The sequence below is a fragment of the Centroberyx gerrardi genome, chromosome 12 (assembly GCF_048128805.1).
Source record: "Centroberyx gerrardi isolate f3 chromosome 12, fCenGer3.hap1.cur.20231027, whole genome shotgun sequence".
NCBI classification, from domain to species: domain Eukaryota; kingdom Metazoa; phylum Chordata; class Actinopteri; order Beryciformes; family Berycidae; genus Centroberyx; species Centroberyx gerrardi.
In genome coordinates this window covers 21,863,346-21,880,946 of record NC_136008.1, presented here as the reverse complement: position 1 = coordinate 21,880,946, position 17,601 = coordinate 21,863,346, and the positions used below count along the sequence as shown (strand labels likewise).

The 17,601-nt window shown below is 45.9% G+C and overlaps 1 protein-coding gene across 1 annotated transcript in view; it reads right to left on the bottom strand.

Moving 5' to 3' along the window:
• Positions 1–67: 67 nt before the first annotated feature.
• zfpm2a (zinc finger protein, FOG family member 2a) overlaps positions 68–17,601 on the bottom strand; it is a 42,885-nt gene continuing 25,351 nt past the window's right edge. The window contains exons 3-7 of the mRNA XM_071902462.1: positions 3,965–4,171; positions 3,051–3,278; positions 983–2,652; positions 562–937; positions 68–522 (exon numbers count right to left, since the gene is read on the bottom strand). Of these exons, the coding sequence (XP_071758563.1) occupies positions 68–522; positions 562–937; positions 983–2,652; positions 3,051–3,278; positions 3,965–4,171 (2,936 nt within the window). The remainder of the gene's footprint in view (positions 523–561; positions 938–982; positions 2,653–3,050; positions 3,279–3,964; positions 4,172–17,601) is intronic.

The following is a 17,601-nucleotide window of genomic DNA, read 5'->3' as shown; positions in this document are numbered from 1 at the left end:
AAAAAAGGGGCAAAAGTGGGGAAAAGGTGTGGGGGGGAAAAGAAGAATGGGTCTTATTCTTCTCAACTTATTTTACATGCTCTGCAGCATGTGATGAACAGTAAAACTTCTTATGGGTAATAAAGTTTGACAGGTTGTTGAACTGGATATCACAGAGGCGGCAGTACTTGCCGCTTCCAGGAGCCTGGGCCGAGCCGTTCACGCCTTTATTGGCCGCGGGTGCCGCCTCCTCATTTGGGGACTTGGAGGAGGGCGACACGTTCTCGTTGGAGTCGGCCTGGTTCTCAGCGCCCCACGTAGGTGAGGGAGTGGGGGGGTGGCCGTCTGGCTGCTGGGGGTTATGGGACTGGTTCTCCTGCTGAGGTGGAGCCGTGCCCGAACGCTCCTCGGGCTTGTGCCCCCCGTTGACGATGACCATGCCCCGGTTTTTGGGCAGCAGGGGAAGGGGCTCCTTGCCAGGGTGGGGGCAGCCATTAGCAGCAGGCGGCTGGGCCTGCTCTCTGGGTGTCCCTGTCTCTGCTCCTCCTCCCCCTCCCCCTCCACCTCCGCCTCCATTAACGCTCTGCTCCTGTTCGCTGGGCTCTCCCTGCATCACCAGCCCCCCCGTCACGTAATCGGTTGGCTTTATCCCGAAATACGGCGATATTTGCTCAGCACCTTTCACCTTCTTTATTGCTCCGGGATAAAGGCAGTGGGGCAGAAACATATTCTTGTTCTCGTCTTTAGATGGGATGAGCTGGGGCTCAGCGAAAGGCTTGAGCCCCGGCCCCAGGTGAGGGGGGAACATGCCTCCATTCTGCACCATCATCTTCCCGTTGCCATTCTTCTCACATTTGCCTGGGCTCTTATCGTAGACGTCATCAGGGTTGTTATTGCCTTCACTCTTCACGTCTGGGAACATGGTCGGCTCCAGGCTGCCAATCTCATTGTGTTGTTGCTGCTGCTGCTGTTGTTGTTGCTGCTGCTGGGCGGCAGCGGCGACGGCTGTCACAGGGCAAAAGTTCTGTTTGTGCGCCAGGTAGTTCTCCACTTTGTTAAAACTTATCTTGCACACCGTACATTCGTGATAGTCCAACAGTCTTTTAGGGGAGCTACATGTCTTGTCAGAGACTGGCGAACACTTTTTGCTGAGATCAATGGGGGCGTCCAGCTCCTGCTGCTCCATGGTATTGCATTTGGGAGCCAGAATAGATTTAGTGACAGTAAGGGAGGCCTCCAGGTGTTTGGGTACCATACCTGGGAAGACATCACAGCGAGGGTGGAAGCGGTCTGCTAGGCTCTCTACAGCCTCCTGGGATGTACAAGGGTTCCCCATGGGAGGGACCCCCAGGAACCCCGGCTGGCCCATGGGGGGCCTCGGGTGGTCCTGGTCAGGGAGACACATCTCATACATCTTCCTGCGCTTGCGGGTCCTCATGGTCCTCTGCATGGAGGGCACCTTGTTGGCAGACATGCGTTTCATGGGTGGGTCATGACGGGTGGCGCAGTAGTACTGCTTGTGGACCATGTAGGTCTCGTGGCGGCTGAAGGTGATGTTGCAGGCTTCGCAGGTCGTCTTGTTTGGATCATTGTCACTCTCCACCAAGCCCGTACTGGGGCTTTTCCCCTCCATCTGCTTGCCGTTCAGCCTCTCCTCAGTGCCAGTCGGGGTGGAGACCTTCTTCACCTGTCCTGTTAGATCCTTATCGGGCCCTTTGGTCCCCGCATTGATCATGTCCAAAACACTGGAGTTCAGACAGGCGGACTGCATGAGGTGGCTGTCGGCCTCTGTGGGGTGGCAGCCGGCCAGCATGCTAACTGAACTGTGGCCGCTGTTGGGGCTCACCGCCTCAGGGACCTTGTCTGACAGGCCGGAGAAGTCAGGGGACTTTGCCATGTGCTGCCAGCGGCTGTTACAGTAGTGCTTTTTGTGGACCAAATAGTTGTCCAGGTTGTTGAAGGTGATATTGCATTCGAAACAGGTGGCCCCTTTGGGCATAAGAGGGCTGTAGATGACAGGGGGGTAGCTGTTCCCTCCATGGCGCAGCCTCCGGTGAACCAGCTCCGACATTTTAGCCAGAATCTCTGAAGCCTGCGGGACTACTGAAATGTCCTGGGAGAAAGCAAACTGAGACAAGAAGGGGCCCATGGGAAATGTAGGCATGTTATGCTGCACAGGGGAGGAGGCCAGCCGGGGGCTGGAGGGCTCAGACTTGATCCTAGTGTAAGAAAAACTGGCCTTGCTGCCTGGGTGGGCGTCTCCCTTCTGAACAGACAGCATGGGCTTCTTCTCAGCCTTGTCGGCCTCTCCCTCTGTGCTGGTCTCCTTGTTGAGGGCTCCTTTGGGACTTCCCAGCAGAGCATCCTTCCTGTTGGCCAGCTCAGCGCGGGCCTGCTGCTGCTGCTGCTGGAGGCTTTCCTCAGGCCCCCTGGGGGAATGCTCAGTGCCGTCGCCCTCCCTGTGAAGTTTGCTGCCGTGCCCATGTAAGTCCTGATGCTGTAAGAGTTCCCTGTGGCTCTGGAAGCTGATATGGCAGTGATTGCATCTGAAGGCCGCCTGTGACAGGTGAGACATGATGTGATGCTGGAATGTAATAAGAGAATCTGCCGTGTAGTTACAGATTGTGCATTTCAAGCTGGTGCCAGGAGGGAGGCTCTCTTCCATTTTGACACCTGTGAAGGAGATAAAAGGGAGAAATGCTCAGAATCTCGCCTCCCACTTCTCCTTTAGAGTTAACTGTAGAAACCATCAAACGCTCATGCATTATGCCAAGCTTATTCCCATCCCCTAGATTTTTTTTTGCTCAAGTATAAACTGTCAACTGTGCTAGCTGACAGCAGGATATGTATATTTCAGAACAGAAATGACAGTCATTTTCACAAACCTGTGTAAAACTGTCATTTTTCTGGTAACACTTTTCAGGAACTGTTTCTTTATCAAAATAATTGACAAATAACAATCTCTAACAATCACACAAATCTCTGGTATCTCTGGTAAAAGTTAGAAACTGCTCTGTAAAAAAAAAAAAAAAGATAAAATAATCTCCATCATGCATGACAGTTCCTCTCACCACTGTGTGAGGTGCTCAGGTGCATTTCCAAGGCCCTGGCTCCGGAGAAGCTCTTGTTGCACTGTGGGAAGGGGCAGATGCTGGGGGTCTGGTGGGGTCCGCTGTCGTTCTCCTCCACTACGGTCTCTGGCTCCCTCTGCCGCCCGCTGCAATAGTACATCAGATGGGCCTGCAGGTTCCTCTCACTGCGATACCAGATCCCACATGCCTTGCAGGGGAAGATGTCCTCTGGAGGGACACAGAAAGGGACAGAGGGGACATAATATTAGGATGCTGTCATATTCACGCCTAAATATAAAGATAAAGGACTCACACACGTGGGCACACACATACACACACCTTCTATACTTCTATAGCTCTGACTCTCAAAGCCAATGTTAAAAGGCTTTTCTACCAAATCCTCAGCTGCCGCATATCGCTATGTTGCTACCACTGGGTTGGTGCCCTTTCTCAAGGGCAAACAAGAACACTGGACCATCTGCTTACAGAAGCCTCCCTGTTGAGCTGAACCCAGATAGCCCTCGCTAAGTAAACAAACACACTATTTGCATGAGGCGTGTATTTTGCAATTAACAGGTTAGTTTGAGCCTCAGTGTGTTTATGTGAACCCAAAACTTGAAGGTCGATGGCTCTTATCTCCAGCACAGAGACTCATCTGGGTTAATCTACGCCCGGCGGAGACGACGCTCCTTGTTAAGCAGGTGACTGAGTGCAGACTGTGGACTGTGGTGTGTGTGCATGTGTGTGTGTGTGAGAGAGAGAGTAAGAGAGAGACAGAGAGAGAGATAGGGAGACAGACAGTGCAGCAGAGAACGAGAGCAAGTGTGCGCGTGTGATTGTGTGTATCTATACAAAAGTACATCTTGGTCCAGCTTTGTGTACGTGTGTGTGTGTGTGTGTGTGTGGCCACTCACTGTTGACGATGGCAGTGGGCAGGATGGAAGCCATTGCGGCCTGCTGCGGCAGGAGCTGGATGCTGTCCAGCAGCCTGGCTGGGTACATGCCCTCGCTCAGAGACATGTGGTTCACCGCCTGCAGACGCGAGTCAAAGTCCACCGCAAACGCCACCAGCTCCTCGCCCTCCATCATGTTCTTGGTGGTGGTGCACCACAGTTGGCCACCTGGACAAAATAGAGATAGAGGAGACATTTAAATGCAAGCTGGGAAAGTAAAGAATGCTTTCGTTGTGCGTATACATAGATAGTTTGGCTTCAGATGTCAGGGTGATGCGGCAAAGGAGGAAATGGTGTTTGTGTGAACCTTGGTTGGTGTGGAATATAAGCACAAAATGTACTAAATTTAGAGAAACAGCAATTCGACAGTGTCTTGCCTCCGTATTTGATGTATAACAATGTTGGGGCAGGACATAATGCGAGGAGGGACTGTTCAAAAGTGTTCAAAAATTCAAACCAAAATTAATCAATTCCAGCTATCGGGACACAACCATGGTGTCTTAGGAAAAGGAAGCAGGATTTTTGGGGGAGAACACCCGAAAATGCACCGCTCTACCATGTTGCCTCTCGTTTCACTTTGAAAGCTGCCAAGTTGCAGGTTTTATATGATGGGAGGGGTGTGTATGTGTGTGTGTGTGGTGTCTGTGATGGTATTATTGGTTGGAATGTTTATGTACGCCTACTGCTACACCATGAAGTAACCACTAAAAATACACCTTTTTCCAGGAGGTAAAAGTAAGGGGATATTGATAGAAAAATGCGAGAAAATAAAAACCGTGTACATTTTTCAGCATTTATTGTTAAATATATGTATGTTATGTATGGGGAATCTAACAAGAAGCTATAACAAGGTGAAGAATTCATGTTTGCATTTCATTGTGACTTCTATACAAAGGCAATCGGCGCTTATTTCCAGAAGCATGGCACCTCAGCTGGGGTAAACTGTAGCCTACAGTGCTGCTGTCTGCTCGCACACTGAGACAGGTCCTCCATATTATTAGATTGTTGTGTTTTGGGATTAAACATTCCTCTGAAATCTTCTGAACATATTCATTAAGTCAGAGAAAGGGGGGGGGGGGAGCAGGAGGAAGGAAGGGGGGAGAGGGAGAGAGTGGAGGTTTTAGCTTAGATAATATTTATCTCAGCACATGACAGGCTTTTCAGCTGCACTTCATTTTCCATTGAAGAGATTAAAGTTTTTAATATGACTATTTACAGAAATCTGGCTGGGGAGATAACAACAAACTATGATACGCTCCCGCTAAATGGCAGAATTAGGACATTGTTTCTGAGGAAAGCTGGACAATTAATTAAAGCACGCTGTTAGCTTTCAAAGATGTGCAAACATACCGACGGAGTGTCAGGCTGAGAGGGGACCTGTGATTTGAGCCCTGGCTGATGTGGAATAAAGAGAGTCCTGAGGAGAGGTGTGGAGGCAGGGGGACGCAGCGAGAGACACCCCACCCATCTGGAACACTGATTACTCATGTTTACACAAAACCTATGAATCACCGGGTTTAAAACTGCCCCGTAGACAGGGTTAAGGTGCTCAAGTGAGGCTCCGTATAAAAACAATCCACTTTTCTGTGGATTTATTAGAAATGGAAAACCAAGGCATGGAAACAGAGCCGCCATTATTTTACACTACCATGGCATGCATTATGTATAAATCATTGTTAAGTTTCTAGAATGAATTGCCCCATTATTTCAATTCAAAATTGAATATTTCAGATTTCACATCGCTGTTTTGATTAAAACCTTTCTGGCCCTTCCTATCTGCTGGTGAAGCACTGAAAATTAGACCAGCACAAACGTGTCAAAGGAGTGAAATGGTATTAAAATATGCTATCTTTCAAAGTCCCATTTGTGTGCAGTCTCTCTTTCTCTCTCTCTTTCTGTGTGTGTGTGTGTATGTGTGTGTCTGTGTGTGCACGTGCGTGTGCATGTCAGCGCCACTTTAAAGAGCAGTGCCTATCTGTCGGCCAATCTGCTGTGACGAGACACACACTTCAGGCCGCTCCACTTCATCGTTTTGATTCTGTCATACCACACACTGCCTGGAGAGGCCCTTTGAATTTTTATCTCCTAATTAAAATAACAAAACTCCTCTCCACTGTCTGCCCAAGTTACCATCAAGGTAGATACAAACTGCCACTGACAATGGCGGGGAATATATCGCAGTCATAGCCACAAAAGTTTCTCTCCTCTGTAAAGATCTTTTAGTTCAGAGGCGCTCGGCTTACAAAGAGAATTACGAACTAGGCCCTGATACTCAGATACAAATCGCTGTTTTTGGATCAATCCAAATCAAAGATACTGTATGCTCTCCTCAGCTGAACTGAAGTAGATTATGTAGAGTCTGATGAAAATGTTTTACTGCAATTTGACAACAGAATAGGCACAGAGATTGGATCCCTTCAGCCAAGGATGCTACAGATCCATCTGTTGTGTGTGAGAATGCTGGAAGTGAGTTTTAGGACTGAATGTCCCAGTTTTACTGAGCTACACAAAACACTGAGGCAGCACTCTGCTACAGTACAGTGAACCAACCAAGACAAGGCAGAGAGGCAGCAAGCCACATGCACTTGGGCTGCACAATTATGGCTCAAATTATAATACCCATTTTTTGCAAGATATTGTGATCAGAAATATTAATATTAATTGTTCATTTCAATGATTTGTGGCACAGTTTTTACTGCACTTTTTGCAGCTTATATCAAGATCTTGACTATTTTCAAATAAAACAGGGGTTCTGAGAGAAATTAAATTCCTCAATATTGCTATAGGTCAATATTTTAGATTAGTAATTCAGGAAACTAAAATTGCAATATACAGTTACATACGATTGATTGTGCAGCCATAACATGCACACATTTGCACGCACACATGCACACATGTATACCTACATGCATGTATCTATCCACACAGGCATGCAAATTACCGTGCACACATGCATCTATGCACACAGATGCACTGCAAATGCCTGCCATAGAAAAATAGACTGCACAGATTTGTCAGGTGTTCAAGACAAAAACAATATTCCAAGGAGGAGCTTTCTCTAAAGATTCCTCATTTTCCCCATGGCTGTCTTCCTCTGACAGCCTTTTTATGGCACGTGATCTAAATCGCAGAAACACAGGTTAACTACCTATGACAATGGCATGATCTGTATGAATGGCACCGGGAGGAGCGGGTCAAGAGTTAGAGTGAAAGACCAAAACCACAAGTCTTGAAACTAGGGAAAAGGCTGGAAAAAGTGCAGCTTGTGATTTGCACTTGTTTGCCTGCTAACTGTCTGCAGTGAGCTGCCTTTGTGCAGTGGCCAATGCAGTTGGAATGAAGGCTATTGTCTAAATCCTCCTGCAGAGCACCTGATAAAAGAATAAAGAACTATGACATATTCTAAAAACAATGGAGGAATTAAGGGGAGACAATAGGCCAGCTGCCTCATTAAAACAATCAAAAACGGCATCCTGTACGTAGTCCAGATAATTAAAAACCACTGCTTCCTACAGTCTCTCAATACCATATCCACCAGCTCACTGAGGCCCTGAGACTATGGCTCTGCTGGCTAAATGCCCTCTTCCCTCTCTTCCCTTTGATTAATGGTTTATTTGAACATGCAGTTGAAGATGAACATATGAAGGAATTCATGAAACAAAATTATAATGCAAGCCCCTTTCCCCTATAAGTACTTATACACTAATCAAACGTCTAAGGATGAATCGCACGGGGTGGGGGTGTGTGTCCCTCCCCTTTGCCTAAAGCCCCAAGAGATTTCAAAGTGCAGGCATCACAGGGCATTTTTAATTTCCTCACTTTAAATGACTTTATAAGAAAACGGATGTGTACAGTATCTGTGTATGTATGGGGGTGGCAGGGAGAGGAGAGTGTGAGATACTCGAGCAGGAATGAAATAGTTTTTTTTTTTTTTTTTTTTGCTCCCTGCGCACCGCTACCACCAACCATATCTTAATGAAGCCGCAAACAAATCTCTCATGCCTTGTGCAGAGCTGAGAGACAACAAAGCAGCAGAAATAACAGAAGGGCCTGGATAATTAAACTGGCCTGAAGACAGGTATTCAAATGTTGGTGTGTAAACAGCACAACTCTTTAATAGTTTAGCTGTAAAATGCGTAGTTAAGCACATCAGCACTTGCCTCTCCCATCTGTCCAAACACATTACCATTGCAGAGGCCATTACAGCACTGGAGTACAGTCCCACTGCACCACAACCACATATTATGGCAAGGGAGAACGGGGCTTTTGGGAAAACTAACAGTAGCACACTGGCATTATCTGAATGCATCATGGCTCATGTATTATAAAGCATCACAGTTCACTTTGATAAATGGCAGTGGTTGAGCAAGTGTAGGTATGAGTATCTGTGTTTGTGTACATACACTCATATAGAACTGAAAATTTCAAATTTTGTGACCATCTCATATTTCTCCTTCTCATATTTCAAGCCTCTATAAAGCCTGACAGTGATTTGGAAACTGCTTTTTCTTTGCTTTGGCTATTCTGGCCCTTAAAGTTCTCCTCTCTGTCCATTGGCTCTGTGCTAACTGTTGGTCTTAATTGTGAAGTGGGGCCAGTGGTGCCTGAAGCCACAGAGAGGGTTGTAATTAAAGACCTCTACTCTTCTTGTCTTCAAATCAGCTCCAACTCCTCCTGGTCAAATGGGAACCGGCTCCTCGCACCTACGAATATCAAGTAGCTGCATGTTGTTAACTGCTTCTAGATTTTTAACAAGGCTTTGTCTAGGGAGAGGGAAATTACAGCGCAACACACCCCCCCAAAAAAAAAATAAAAAAAATGCCTGAATCTTACCGGTGAAAAATATGAATCGTAAAATGTCAATGAATAATATCTGTATCTGCACCTGACAGCAGACAGCGCTCCTACAAAAACTAAACAAATCCTCCTCATGAATATTGGTAAATATTTAGACTGTTTCTGGATCATCACAGCCGAACACATTAGGATGACTCATGGCTGTCAAACCGTCATCAGAACACAACCCAGAGCGAGCAGGAGGGAAAGCGCTGAGTTAGACCTGAGAGGGAACAACATTCACAGGGTCAAACAAGCTCACTATTATTGACGGTGCACTAAACCGGAATTAGCTGACTGTACTATTATTTCACCGAAGCATTGACACAGATTGACTCTCGTTCTCTCCCTCTCTCTCTTTCTCTCTCTCTTCCGCCTCCTCCTCCTATGATATTTTCCTTGGCCACTAGGAGGCACTCTTCTCATGCTAAAGCTGCAGCCGTGCAGCCGGTGGATGTTTTGCTGTGATGATGCTCTGTCGATGCAGAGACACCTCAGACATGGCATAGCAGCATAGCAGCCAGTCTGCCTATACATCCATGCAGGTAGGTGGTAAAGACCTTACTCTCATGAGCAATGCATTTGGGGGAAAAGCCATTCTTCTGGCTTAATTTTGACTTGATCTTTGGCATGAAATTACGCTGTACGGTTAAAATGTCCTGTGTGGTTTTTTTAAAAAACAAATCTTCAAAATCTTTTGTCTGTTCTCAGCTGCATATGTGTAATGGCAGTCATCAGGCATGCCAGGATGCCTCTGACACTTTTTAACACGCTTGATATTTTATTTCTAAAAATTCCAAATGAAAATTGTAAGAGGCAAAACAATCTTCCACTTTCCAGGAAAAAGAAACATTGTTCAGTAAATATGTGTTTATCGAGTCCTGCCTTGCCTTGCCTTGCCTGACACCCCAAACCCCAGATTTCACTCCTTCGCACTACAGTGTCCAGACTAATTTTAGCATCAAGTGTTTTGCAGATGATAGCCAGCACCGAGAGCTCATGGATGGCCTTGAGCGAATGGCACGCAGGTCAGAATCCACAAATTAAAAAGTCCTCCCAGGGGAGCCTCATACACGCTCTCTCTACAGTATACATTCACAGGCAACAAAGACATAAAACCACCACACCACACCGAACAATGTCATTCAACACACATTTATGAATTGTTTGAAGACAAAAACAGTTGGGAAAAAAAACAGCATCCTTGTTTCTAGCAACGGAGCGATTCAAGAAATGTTTTACAGTTTTAAAAATTAGATGCTTCACTTGGAAATTAAATGGCATTTCTCTGGCAGGTCTCTGGAGATTCATGTGGCTGTTTCAATGCAGTGAGAACGATACTGGCAAGGGGATGTTTGCCTGCTAATAGTGTTGTAATGTTGAGGGAGACAGAAAAAAAAATTACAAATGTGAATTAGCAAGCCGTTTTTATTGGTCTATTAGAGTGCCATGGAAGAGCTTGAGTATTTGGGTTTCAATTTGTTATACAAATTTATTCATTTACATGTGAAAGTTTGCTGACTGAAATGTATTAAATCAATTAAAGGAGGAATATTTTGAAATAGAAACAGCACCTGTTTTATTATGATTTACAAACAAACCATTATATGATACAAATTAGTATCAATTTAGTATAATTTTCCCCTTTACATTTTTCCAGACAAATTTTTAACTTTTTTCTCTAAGCAGTAAATAGATATTGAGCATATTTCACACTTCCTATGTTGCACGCACCACATCTGAGCTCTGCTGTCAGTCTGAGACAATAGCAGCCACAAATTCCTTAAGACAAGGCTACAGTACAAAGCTGTTCTCCCTCATTAGCTGCCACACACAGTCAGCTCCTCCCTCTCCACACTAAAGTCAAGTACGCTATTAAAGGAATACTCTGACTGGCTCCTCTTCCCTCTACTCTGCTTTATTCTTTATTTAGACAGGTTTGTCCCATTGAGCACTCTATTAGCTGTGCTGCGCGGCGGGTAGGGCTGCCTGAGTCCTGGTTGCGGCCAGTCGACATGTGTTTACTGCGGCCCCTGCTGGGGCGGCAGGCTGGTTGGGGGCCCGTTCTGACCAAGCCCTGCTAATGGGACCAGAAGACCCCTCGTGACAGGACGCCGCTGTGTCGCGCGCCGCAGCAGACCCAACCCCTCCCCACCCCCCAGCTGCGGTCCCATGGCCCGCGTCCCCCTACCCATCATGCCTCGGTGGGAGCAGGTGAACGGCGGAGGTCCAACGCCAAGCGAGCTCGGTTTTCCTGGGAGAGCGCCGCGCCATCGCCACGCGCCTCAGTGGTTCCTCCAACATGGCTCCGGCCCTACGCCACATGGGCTGGCTGGCCAGTCTGAGTGTGTGTGTGTGTGTGCGTTTATGTGTGTGCATGCGTGTGTGTGTGTGTGCACGGTGGATGCCAGCCCTAATGCAAATGCTTGCCGTTTAAAAAATGGGACCCTCTCTCCTCTCCCTCTCCTCTTTGGAAAGGTCTATTTTGGCCTTCTGGCGTTAGCAGTTTTTTTTTTCTCCTCTCCAGAAGGATAGAGAGCCAGAGAGATGCACCTGTCAACCATTTTGGAATGCAGCATTATTGATCTGGTCAGGGGGAATGGAATTTATGAGGTTACACATTTCTCTTCATGAATACTTATGACATCGATTTGTGCTTTAAAACTTACATATTTGCCCAATGCAAAGCTTATGTGTGCCTTGTTTAAGCGCATGCCGGTCTGGTATGCACAGCACAGCAGTAGACAGAATGAATACATACACACACACCCACACACACACACACATACACACACATACAGAGCAGCCACCGGTGCAACATCCCAGCATGCCCTGTGTCTCTGCACCCCTGTAATTCTACATATTGCTTAAAGTATGTGCTAATTAAATTTTCTGTCGGTTTGCAAGAGAAATAAATAATCTGCAGCTAAAAGGCCTAATTGCGTTTGTCACATTGTGTCTCGGTGGCTGGTGCAACGGGAGCGCAGCCGCTGCCCTTGCTCATTGCCATTCTGTCGTCCTGGCAAGCCCCCGCGCTGCCCCAGGTATCACCACGCGGCCATCTGGAGCCGACATCTGTCTCTCTATTGATCACAAGGGTTTAGCACTTGATCAAACAGACTGCGACAGGAAATTGCTCTTTTCCCCACAGAAAAGGCCAATCGCCTGCGTGAGGGTAATAGAGTGGAACTGAGATGCAGCACCGGCGCGGTGGGCAGGCGGGCGCGGGCACAGCCAGGCAGGCAGGCAGCGGCACGGTGGCGTCAGCCGCTGTGGAGGTGGCAGGCAGGCAGGCAGGCAGGCAGGCAGGCAGGCAGGCAGGCAGGCAGGCAGGCAGCGATGGCACAAGTGGTGAAGTGAAGTCCACTGTCGCACTACCAAGCCAGGAAGACCGTGTTTATAACCTTTCTACTAACGCAACAGCACAATACTGTATTGTTCCAGTCCAAATTATAATTTACAGTCACGCAATTTTTGAGGGTTTCGTTCTTATCGGAGCAGGTCACGGAGAATCTCTGTGTGCAGGTGGAAGATGGGGGCCATCGCTTCTGATGAAAAATTGTCTTTTGAGAAGCAGAATATAATCTTTCAAGAGGCATTCAGGTAGCTGTGTAAGCCAACAGCTGTCTGAAACTGTTAGGAAAGCTGGATGCAAGTGAAATATGCTACATGATAAGTACACCAGATGGTGGGGAATTAATGTACTTCTTCTGAAGAAAACCCAAATTAACACCAGAGCATTAACACCAAGATTGCAGTCCAATATTTAAGACCACTGACTTGATTTTCATAATAATTGAAATGGATCACTGAGGCAAATGTCTCCAAAAATACACCACAGGGGTCAAAAACATTTTTTGTTTAATATGTGTTTAAAATGTAATTATGCACCCTAGCGTAATATTTCAGTAGTGGGAAATCCCTGACAATGCTATAGTTGTCTCTTGCTCCCTGGTATCCCCAGTGGATTTCAACACACCATTAGTGCCTGAGGTGAACAGCTCCTGAATGTGTGTTACAGTATGTTAGTTGAGGCTGTGGTCCACATCTAAAATAGCGCTTTCTCACCGCTCAGGCATGCTTTCCAGGCACTCACTGTAACATCATGTTTAGCAAGTATGGACAATTTGATACTGAAGGTGACATTTATTCAGTATTGTAGAAAATATTTAATTGTTCCTGCAGAGAGCGAGATATGTTTCCCCTTGCCTACAGTGCTGGGATTGTCCTTTGGAATATGATGCAAATTTGGGATGAAGCAACTAATTCCTTCCTTGCACCTCTGTTCCCCCCCTCCTCCACCAGCCTCCATCCTCCCCAGACACGAGGATTCTGATTAATCGTGTGACCGCCCCTCGTTTTGCATTTTACACAATCTCACGGCGCCACGGTGAGATGTGTGAGGTGTTTCGCCACTTTTGGCAAGCTGAAAAGATGTAGCCCAAGGAAGAACAAGTCGAAAGTATGAGGGAAAAAATATGACCAGGGGACGTGATAAAAAATTATCAGCCAGTGTGTTTTCCTGTTTGGTTTTAATCTACATTTAATTAAATTCTTATCTGCTGTGTGCTTATGGCTGCATTTGAATGGCGAGGCTGCATTCATTATGAATGGTAAAATTGAACTCAGTACATTGTGTGTGGCCCAATAAAGAAACAAGACTCTTATTGCAGTGCATGCACTAGCTCCGACAGACATGCGGAAAAAATAAGTCAATTAAGATCGGTCTTTAAATTACCGCTGTATCAAAACAAGGGGCGGGAGCATGCTCCATAATAGAATCCTGACAGGGAAGCGAGCACAGTCGGCTGCTGTTAATATACATCCCATTTGATACAGCCAATTGTATTAGCCTGTTTATGGAATGCACAGAGTTGATGCATACTAGATTTACTGGTCTGTCATGATAGTTCATAATCGACAGTGCTGGAAAAAAAAAAAAGTTGACTTATAACAATAGAGAGGTCAAATAAAAAATGGCTGCAGCAGTATAATAAGAGTTCCTCATAAAGATTCTGCTGGTTTATCTGAGTGTTAGAGGTCAACAGCAAAGGTCAACAACAAAACACATCCAGTCTATCCAGTCTTACACTGGATAGTGAAGAGTTAAATCCAAGGGAGTAGCAACCCAAAAAAAAAGAAAAAAAAAAGAATAAGAATCGGCTCCAAAATTGTAATACTATTGACAAAAGACACACAGCTTATAACGGGCGGGCGGCACTTCATAAGCTAAGAACAATATCCCATAGGCAGCACCCCGGAAAACGTCGAAAAAAGACCCTGAGCCGATACTACAAAGTTGGGCCCCGACAAAATCCCTAAATCTTCCCGTTTGCTTATTCCGAGCAGAGTGGGGGGGAGAGGGAAGCTCCCCGCTGCCTGCCCATGTTTACAGAGCCGTTCTCATCTCTAGGCCTTGCTCATCCACGGCACTGACACACGGTGTCGACATGATTAGGGGTCTGCCTTTGCATAGGGGGTGTGTGTGGGGAGGTGGGGCGGTGGTGTGTGTGTGTGTGTGTGTGTGGGGGGGGGGGTTGGAGGATCGGCAGATGAATGACTTTGGTGCGTCGGAGAGGGATCACAGCAGATAATCGCTCCCGACTGCTGCGCTGGAGCTCTCAGATCTGGTCTTTAAAATAATGTTAGGAGTCAAGTCTCTCCAAAGCCTTTCGCAGGTTATCTTCTGCATTTTATGTTTGCTGTTTAAATCTTAACAGGACACAAGCAGCAAGGGAGAGCAAATATGTCTGGAGTCGGAGTAAGCGGAGTGGAAATGTTATTGCGAGGGGTTAAGATTAGCTGTTGCAGCGGCGGAGGAGATGGAACTCCTCTATTCGAATGGCTTTCGTTCCTGGAGAAAAACTTGGAATGTCGAATTTAACCTTGTGAGGCCCGCTTCCTCGGAGAACTACAGAGTGGATAATGAATCTGACCTCTCTCAGAAACTGACAGAATTCAAAGGCATTCATTCTAACACAAGACAAATACCAAATCTGCTGAAGCACTTTTGAATACAGTCCACCACTACCACACAGACAGCGAAAATACAGTGCAACATAAATTCCAATATCATAAATACTGCTATCACGCAAACAGAGGAGCCATAAACTACGGGTGCCTGTGATGGTGTGTCTGGGACTATAAACCTCTGGTGTTACTCATAGGGAATAAACACACATGCACAATTTACTGCACTAGATTCCCCCTTTGTTTATCTTTTAAATAAGCACACTTTATCACCCTCCTGCATAAGCAAATTGCATGCAATGTGTGTTGTTTTAACATTTGATATGCTGTCCAGAAGATTCATTTCTCTCTACGAATTCAATTGTCTTTGCAATATCCGCTGCCATAGGCATCAGGCCCCATCACCTGTTCGTTATCACTGGCCGTCCTGTTTGGGAGCTCTTGAAACAGTGCCATGGCATTGACTCTCAGTTAACAGCAGGTCTCTGAACTTCTCACGGTTGATGGCGGAGGCTGGAAATTACGCTAACAACTAATTAACATCATAAAGACCGCTTAAATGGATGGACGACACCTGCAACCTTCATTTGCACACGCTAACGCAAAATTACCTGTGTTTTTATTTTTGCAGATAACGCATGCATTTTTTAACACCTTTTAGAATATTCATTTTTTCTGTGGCTGACTTTAGAATTGGCACCGGTGTCCTTTTACTATGTACTGTAAAAAAGCCACCAGGCCAAAATAATAATTGAGCAAAATGGAGTACTGGCAGAATTCCTACAGCTATTTATTTATTTATTTTTTTTTAGAATTATATGGGCTTGTGTGCACCTTTAAAAAAAAAATAAAAAAAAAATAAGTGCACTGCCAAATTCTGTGCTTGAAATAACACATTCAACTTTGTAATTTCTATTTGAATATAAAATATTTCCAGGCGGCAGACATGGACCTCCAGTTACTGGTCCGAATAACAAAGTGCTGTCTGTCAGTCTGAGACACTTTGCTGGCTGGCTGAACTAAGCTGGTTTAGACTGACAAGTCTTCAACGGTGGCAGCCTCAACTTCCTCTGGCAGGCCTCTAGAGTCCTTTCTCATTCCCGTCACCAGCTTCCAGGCTCAGAGTCTTTCACTGCCGGCCAATGGAGATGACCACTATACAGTCAAGTATCCCGTTCCTTTAAACCACCTCTCTCTCTCTCTCTCTCTCTCTCTCTCTCTCTCTCCCTCTCTCTTTCCTTTACAGGTCTGAAACAGCAGCTAACTTCCACAGGACGGTAATGCACTCACACCTCATTACAGAGCCACATTATGGACTACAGCAGTAATACGGCTTTAATCTTCTCCAAATCGTTATAAATGTCAAGCTGGGGCCAGGGACTTCCCAGTCTACTGCACCAATGGCTTAGCCCGCTATCCCCTCTTTTCCGTATTAGCTATAGCCAGAGAATTACATTCATTGCCAGATCCCCTGAAACTTTGAACTCTTTTGTTCCAACGTTCAATGCACCATTAACATACCCTTTGAAATTGTCTCCCCCCCCCCTCCCTAAAAAAAGCCCCAAACAGCTAAATATGAAAACAGTTGATACCCCTACCCCGCCACATACACCGCCTGTACCTCCCCCTCTTTTCCTTAGCCTCTCTTAATGAGAAGCAACATCCCTCTCTCTCCACTGAAGGATCCAGACTTTCTGTGTGATAGAGAGACTGCGGCTGTTTATTAATAATGAATTTGGATGTTTGCGTGTGGAATGTTATCAGCGCGCACACAATCCCACCAATAGTTTGCCCTGATGGGGTAGCTGGGTTCCTCATTAGCAGAACATATTTAATCCAGAAGTTTCTTATCAAATGTCACACCTGCATCTCTAAATGGCATTTTCACATTCATTCGCCTGTATTTGGGAGATGAGGCTCCAAGGTGCTTTGCGGAGATTAAGAAGGAGAGAGAGTGCAAGCTTATTTTATCATTTAGCGGGTCTGGAAGGAATCCAAGGAGTTTTTGTCTTGTTGTTGTAATTAGAAAGCCTTTTAAGTGATAACGCCTGCATAGGAATATGAATATGTAGCGATCAGGCCAGTCCCCCCCCCCCCCCCCCCCCCCCCCCCGTCTCCCTCTCTCTCTCTTTCTCTCTCTCTCTCTTGTCTTTTTTAAATTGTTGAATGCCGAGTTTTTGTTCTATGTACAGCAAGGATTAACTCAAGCTTCAGAAGTTTAATGAAAGACTTGAAAGTAGGCAAACATTCAATTGGTGAACTCACACACTTTTTCTCGTTTCTGACTGTGACAATGTTTCTTTTGCCTGTGCAAAGACGGACAGGACATGAGCGCGATTTTTGTTTTTAAACCTAAAGGGAAAAGGGGATGGAGTTCACCTTTTTATTTTCCTTGGGGATACCTGGCCACATTTTAGCAGCAGGACCCACCGAAACCCAAAGTGCAGCGAGAAAAATCCCTATATTGACAATGTTTGATACACAATATCAACCCACTGCAAAATGAAAAAACACTGTTACATAAAATACAATACTGTTCTATTCAGTGTCAAGAAGAAAAATAATATTACAGAGCCGCCTTACATCCTTCACTGAGCCCAGAAACCCATTTCAAATCACTAGGGAGTATAACATTTGCTGGGAAAAAACTACGCTCAAATATTTACTATTTCCTATTACAATGTTCGTCTGTAGTGGTGGAAAATGGAGAGGGTATGCAGTCCCCCTCTCAGTAGTGGCATTTAGTCCTTCTGTATATCCAGAAAAGCTGCTGCTAACCATCGGGCCAGAGA